Source organism: Macrobrachium nipponense, chromosome 41 (assembly GCF_015104395.2).
Source record: "Macrobrachium nipponense isolate FS-2020 chromosome 41, ASM1510439v2, whole genome shotgun sequence".
NCBI lineage: Eukaryota > Metazoa > Arthropoda > Malacostraca > Decapoda > Palaemonidae > Macrobrachium > Macrobrachium nipponense.
The window spans coordinates 14,117,309-14,124,862 of NC_061102.1; the positions used below are offsets into that span (position 1 = coordinate 14,117,309).

A 7,554-nucleotide genomic window follows, 5' to 3' on the forward strand; every position below is an offset into this window, starting at 1 on the left:
ACAATTAAAGGTTTAAGACAATCATCTCAGATACAATCTCCAGACAATTAAAGGATTATAGGTGACAGCTATTCGGAACTTGGTAAACAAAACCATATTCACAAAACATGACAGACATACATTACAACAAAATTTAATAACTCTAAGGCAACTGATTTTTATCTAAGTCAGTAATTATATCTTTGAGGTCATTCTTAAACATGTTACAGATACAAGGGTCTAAATGAAAAAGGCCACGACTAACATTGAAATTACAATGAAAAGTAAGTTGTATTAAAGCAGATTCTAAAAGATTTCGTGATAAGACATCTCTTGACCATGCAATTACTGAACTATCAATCCAATTAATTCGGTGGTTGTTTTCACTTAAATGAATGAATAATGCATTAGATTTTTGCCCAGTTTTTACAGAGTATTTATGCTGGCTTAGCCTTACTTCTAAGCCTTTGCTGGACTGTCCGAGATAGAATGAGGGACAATCCATACATGGAATTTTATATATTATGTTGTTGCTTTCTTTGGGGCCATTTTTTATTAACATTCTTTTTAGTGTGTTATTATAGGAAAAAACAAGGTTGACGTTAAAAGCTTTTAACAATGGTTTAATGGTTTCAAATCCGTTAAAATAAGGCAAACTGAGAATGTTCTTAGAATTTTCTTTCTGTGTGTTATTTACAGTATAAAACTTTTTGTGGGCTTTATTATAACAAATATCTAATATATGTGAAGGATAGCATAAATCTTTCCCTATTTTTCTTATGTATTCAATTTCTTGATCCAAATATTGTGGACTGACAATTCGCAATGCTCGTAAAAACATAAAGGAAAAAATTGATATTTTTATATTAAGATGGTGGCCTGAGAAGAAATGAACATAAGTTAAGTTGTTAGTCGGTTTCCTATAAATACTGAATTTACATTGAAATGGTTCTCTATGTATCAAAACGTCTAAGAAAGGGAGGCAATTGTCTTTTTCTAATTCTAGAGTAAACTTAATCGATGGTACCTGGTTACTTAATTTAGAGAGTAAATCATTTACATCAATACCGACAGGAAGAACAGCTAAACAATCATCAACGTAACGATACCACTTTACAGGAATATGAATGATATTAGGTAAGTAGCGTTTTTCAAAGAATTCCATATACAGGTTTGAGAGTAATGGTGATAAAGGATTTCCCATTGCCATGCCAAAAATTTGTTGATAAAATTCACCGTTGAATATAAACTTACAATCACAAATGCACAAACTCGTGAGTGAAATAATGTGACTTATAGGTAGAGGTAATTCATGCTGAGTTAGTTCATTGCTAAGATATTCTAAAATAGAGTCTATAGGGACTTTAGTAAAAAGAGAACATACGTCAAAACTAACGAATCTATCAGTAGGGCAAAGAGCAATTTTGTTTAATTTATCAACTAAATCTAGAGAATTATATATATGAGAATCGGATATGGTTGTTTGGGAAGGTTTCTTATCTTCCAGGTGTGTCGGATTCTAGGTACTAATCCCTTTATAATCCCTATCTGTCAGTTATACGAACCTTCTTGTATTGTCTTTTCTCGTATTTATGTCAGTATCTGCTCAGTAAAGGACTTTTAAAGTCGAAAGATTTTGCAGACTCCTTCGTTTATTTTTCCTTCGTGGCATTTATCTTTATTTATGGATTTATCACGTTCCTAACTTTCGTGATTCAGTTATACATACATACATACACACACACACACACACACACACACACACACACACACACATATATATATATATATATATATATATATATATATATATATAATATATATACACACACATGAGATATTTTTGCTAAACACTCAAGGTCTTTTGACTGATTAAGCAGTTACGCATCTTAAGGTATTAGGAGAAAACTGTCAATGTTGACAAAAAATGTTGATAGGACAATATTCTACAGAGAGCAGAAATCATAAAATGGACGGAGGAATTGATAAATTGATATAAAAGCGAACATAATCTAAACGGCAATTCCTTCGTTGACATAATTAATAACCGCTTCATTCGTCTTCTAATACACCTTGTTCAATTGCAAAGGAGATTACTTAATTTCACATTCACATCCTTTGCGAGGGAAATCTCAGAGAAAAAAATGTAATTAATGCAAGCAACAGTTGAATAAAGACGTTGGTGAAAACCAAACGAGGTTTGATTACGATAAAAGTTTATCAGAGTTCAATATATCCTCCAAAGGAAGCGTACATATAGACTGACTCCATGAATAGAAGGCTCTTCTAAAACATGTCTATGTTCAATACACTCGATCAATAACATTAATGTTATCGACTGGAAAGCACTAAAAGGGCAGAAAAAGGAAGTCAAGAAGTGTCGAGATGCAGTAGCATATGATAGATTAGAATTATACGTTTTTTTTCCATCTGTCCATCCGCCTGTGGCGTTTGCGTATGGTAACACTGCGTCCCGGGCTTTAGATGGTTACATTCAGCTGACATTCAACAATAATAACAATATCCTATTTCGAATATTAACGGTGTAATTCGCATACAGTACATTATCAAAACACTTTTCAGTTGCAAATGTACACCCAGATATCCATTTATTTACCTAAAACTTACACATAGCGAACCTATCTAAAGCACGAGACGCAGTGTTACCATACGCAAACACCACAGGCGGGTGGACATATGAAAAAAAAAACCAGTATAGTACTAATTGTATGACGTCATCACTGCACGAAGCATCACAGACTGTAGTTTTCGACTTAAAAAGAGACTTCCGCTGGGAGCAGCGTCAAAGGTCTTTACCGAGTTGATATGTCTATCATTAACTAGTGCGCGTCCGATAGTGACAGACAGAATAACCTAGTAGCTCGGAGAACGGAGAAAGGAAAACATGAATCGTCTGCTGTCCTTGTGCTTGGTGCTTCAATGCATCGTTTCTGCCATTGCAGCCCAGTACGGTAAGTAAATTCGAACTTTCATATATCCATTCACAGTCAGGTTTCTGTGGTTATCTGCGACTGATGTACTTTGAAAAAATGCCGAATATAAAACATTTCATGAGAGAACTTAAAATAAAACAAAAACGGTAAAATACCAATTTTTAGATATAAAATGCAACTAAATATCAGTGAATTTAGTACAGAGAACAGCGCGGTCATTACAAGGGTCTGATATGGCACGTATAAACTCGCAACTTAAGGAATGACTTGTTCTGCCGGTTGCCACGCGTCATTCAGGGCGCATCATCACGAGCATTTGACAGTGCTACTGCTGGAAGTATTCAGTCGGACACAAATCTTGTGCTTTATATGACCAATTGAAAGTAATGCCAATGAAAAATCCTGACCAGAACCTCACAAGCTTAATGGACCCGGGGAAACTAAGACTTGGAGTACGAAACACCTTAGTGTGGAACACAATAGAGTTCAGTCTTTCTCCATCCTGGAGCATCGACACAGCATCTCCATTATGGTTTAAGGTTTATACACGTCTGGTATAAACATATTGTCTTCCCTCGCTTTATTTTTATTTCTATTTTTATTTATTTATTTTTTTTTACAGTTTTACTTATGAACGTCTCTCTCCCTTTTCAACTGCAGTTCCATATCAGTTCAGATAATCATTAATAATAAATTGGAGGAGAAAGCCGGGAACATATTCAAACTTAGTTAAGGCAGCCTTACCATAGCAACCAATGGATCAATCCTAAACCAATGAAACTAAATAACTGAATGGTGTTATGACAAAACAGACTGCGCTCCTTGTTTTTGGCATAAAGTGACACCAAGAACAGGAAATGAACCAATCTTATGAAAACAGATTGCTTAAGTTCCTGCTACAGTTTGGGGATACCTAAGATGCTCTCTTCAGGGACAGGACAGGCCCGTACCTAAATTTTTTTTCTCATGGGGTGGTCGTTTTTCCCAAAACTGGACCTATTCTTCTATAAATATCATTGCATATATAGGTATACACAAGATGAAACACTTGAAAAGGTTATTTTAGTTATATTAATAAGAAAAATTGGGTATGCGGTCTATGCCCTTCTACCCGATTGGATGTTATTCAAAGTACTGAAGATGGTTAACAGAATTTTACTTATAATGTTGCAAGTTTGCACTGAAATTCAAGAATATTTCTTCAGTTTTATTGATGATTCTTTTATTATGTTAACGATAACATGCATATTACTTTATTTGTTGCGATATTATATATATTTTGACTTAACAAAGAAACAATAATTATTTATTACTTTGTAGGTACAGTTCAATGAAAAGGATAGTCACAGGAAATATGGAATGCCAGAAAGACGCCCCCCCCCCAACAAACCCCCCTTCGGTAAGGGCCTGCAGGATGAAAATATTTTAAAACGAAAAAGAGCGTAATACAATACATTCCAAACATTTCTTTAACACTACCCTGATGCTTTAAAACGGAAATGAATTAAGCTTCATTACCAATATAGGAGGAGCCATTGGTCCTCTGGACTAAGGACGTGAAAATTGGGTAAATATTCATTTCTGTCCCATTCGGGCTGAAATTTAAGAGGTTGACATAATGAGCTTCAACATTGTGAACAAAAATAAAAATATCACCAGCATATCTGAACCAAGGTATATCGGCATCCAAGAGGGCACCAGTTCGCTTTTAAAATAAGTAGTTAGGAAACTGCACAATACGGGGAATATGGGAGACACAGCTGTACAGCCAAAAACTTGTTGGGAAAGACGAGAGAATCCCCACCCAAAGTGACACGCTTTCTGCTTCAAAACTTGAGAGTACAGTAAAGACCAACATCACTTTACAATAACATAACATCAAGGACGTGGATCTAAACTACTTCAAGAGCAGGTTTCACCTTATGTCACGATACATGGTACCCACTGGTCGGCGTGGTCATATCAAGGTGACAATGCGAGGTTTGACAGGAATAATTTCCCCATTCATGAGAGGTGATTCCCGAACTCTTCCTAGTAGGCAATCCTTACGAATTGTGGAACTTGCTTCCACATTCCGTTTTTCCTTGATCTGTGACTTACCATCCTCTGATAATGTAATAAAATTATCTTTGTTCACAATGGCGAAGTGGTATAAACCATGTAGTGTCGCAACATAAAAAATAAAAAAATATTAACAAGGTGTGATCCGATCTCCAACTTACTCGAGACGTGTGCAAGATTTTCCCCTCACGCAAATTAAAACGAGCTACAATCTACGGTCACATAGATCCTTGTTTCACCAACGAAAATTAAAATAAATATATGTTTTATTAGAAATAATTTTTCTGTACTGTTTAACGCAAATTATTTATTTTTTTATATTTTCATTCTAATAAATGAATTATAAATATCCTATCCTAAAATTCCTGTATTTTTAGTTCAACGCGAAACATCTTTTTCAGATCTTTTCAGGATCTTCCAAAGACCTTTCCTACACCGGCCCCGAAAAGAACAACAACAACAACAAACTAGTTTGTAGGCTTACTCCCTGAGTAAACGATAAAGAGCAGCATTATTTTTCAGCCATACTTGACAATTTTTTTTAAGATTGGATATTGATTAATCTAACCTTGTATAAAACCAGCAAACTATTTGGGATACGCTTAGTTCATACAGGCATTACCTACCGAATATTATGGTCATGTATTTGTAAATTGGTACTTTTCTCATTAAATAGAATATCACACAGCTAAGCAAGGACAGATAAATGCACTTTTAGAAATAAATCAATATTATCTTGCTTTACTTTCCAGGAATTAGCAGCGGGGTGACACTTAATACGAGTCTGAACTTCACTCTCCCTCCACTAACGAAGATTCTCCTCCTGTTTTGGCTGCAAGAGAATACTCCCATCACTTTAGAATATTTGTATGATGATAGGAATACAACTGGGACTGGGAAACTCAACTACCAAAGACAAACTGAAACTGAGCCTTACTTCATCTTAATATACCCTGATGTATGTAATTTTTAAAAAGCTATTTCTATTCCGCAAAAACAAAAACAAAAAATCTTTCTTAGAAATTGCTTACTCAGTAATATTAAAGCAATGGCATTCCGAAAATTTTGCAGACACTCAACATCTCAACAATGAAGAAATAGACGAGCCAAGTCATAGTAATCATACCTCGGAATGAAATGTCTCACAGCATTCTTAACTATTCCTTGAGCGATGTCAAGCAGAAATAGAATTACAGTATATTGAAGTACCTTCGATGATTTCTGTGGTAATATGCAATTACAGAGGCAGATGGATGTTGTACTACTATCTTTTTTTAAATTTGATTTTCCAGAGAATCAATATGTCAAAACCAGCGACCGTGGAGAGCCCTTTGAAGCTAGACCCACAGCCGCGTTCTTTAACAGGAAGAGTACTCAAAGTGTTTAGCGAAAAAAATGTTACCTGGGAGATGTATACCCCACCTGAAAACGGTAAGGCAAATTCTAAAGCCCTGGATAATTTCAACATCTAGAATAAAGTTAGCAGAGAGAATGTTACCTATTTATCGCTTACCGCTCTTCATCACAAAGTACATCGATTAACCGCTACGTTACAACTTGTTATCTACACCGGAAACGTTTTTTTTTCTTGCTTCTTCCCACAACCTTGCTTTGAGTTCTTGATAGACTCAACAGAATGACCTGAGTTACAACTTTATGACAATAAATACCATCATGATGAGACCGAGAGCATAAAGTACGACATTTTCTCACATTTTGAATTCCCCGTCCATTCGAGCCACGGCCTGAGTGTAGTATTTTTATTCAGTAATTTTATTTGGGGAAACATAAAACCTCAAACATAAACTTCTTATGACTATTCCCTTCACTATACAAAATCAAATATCACCCTCTTACTAACCTCTGTCTCCTCTCCAGTCGTAACTATCACCAGAAGGAAATTAGACTGGCTTATAACTGCCATTTCCAGGAAGCAACTATAGCCCAGTGTTTCCTCTCAAATGGTGTTTGGGCAATTCCTTTTCGAGTTGGGATTCACCAATCTCTTGCCTTATCATCTCGGGCCACTCCTTCTGTGGGGTGTAAAGTCATGAAAAAGGAAAATACCTTTTATCATACGAAACACAAATAACGTCTTATCGTGGATGACTATCCTACTTCTGCTGTAGACAAATTCTGTGAGATTTTACTTCATAATCTGTCCAGTTATTGTCAGCATGATCCCCGTATCATAATTATAATTGTACCATGCTCATATCTAGTTATCCCATGTTAAGAAGTTCCTGCGAATCTCACGTCACTTTTCTTGACTCAGGACCTTGTGAGACAAGTTCCTAGCTCAGCAACCTCTTCATATGTTCAAACGTTTGTTTCCATCGACATCTTCTCTTTTGAAACTTTTCCAGATATCTTGCTACCTTCCGCTTCATTTATTATGTGATTCATCACTCATCTCATTCTGCCATCATCCGTTTTGTGCACTCCAAAGAATCTAAATGAATCAACGTCTTCCGTTCTTCCACCATCATTCTCTCGTTTTTCCCATTTATCTTCACGGCCTAACTTGTCAACTTTCACGTTTATTGGTCTTCTTTTATAG

The 7,554-nt window shown here is 35.6% G+C and overlaps 2 protein-coding genes across 3 annotated transcripts in view; one reads left to right on the forward strand and one right to left on the reverse strand.

The window, feature by feature from the left end:
* The window catches only part of LOC135212528 (deoxyribonuclease TATDN1-like), a 118,730-nt gene that overhangs the window by 69,997 nt on the left and 41,179 nt on the right, over positions 1 to 7,554 (reverse strand). The gene's annotated exons all lie outside the window — the stretch shown is intronic.
* The window catches only part of LOC135212524 (uncharacterized), a 7,496-nt gene continuing 2,725 nt past the window's right edge, over positions 2,784 to 7,554 (forward strand). For both annotated transcript variants that reach the window (XM_064246045.1, XM_064246046.1), the window contains exons 1-3: positions 2,784 to 2,951; positions 5,747 to 5,952; positions 6,287 to 6,425. In XM_064246045.1, the coding sequence (XP_064102115.1) occupies positions 2,885 to 2,951; positions 5,747 to 5,952; positions 6,287 to 6,425 (412 nt within the window). In that variant the 5' untranslated portion in view covers positions 2,784 to 2,884. The remainder of the gene's footprint in view (positions 2,952 to 5,746; positions 5,953 to 6,286; positions 6,426 to 7,554) is intronic.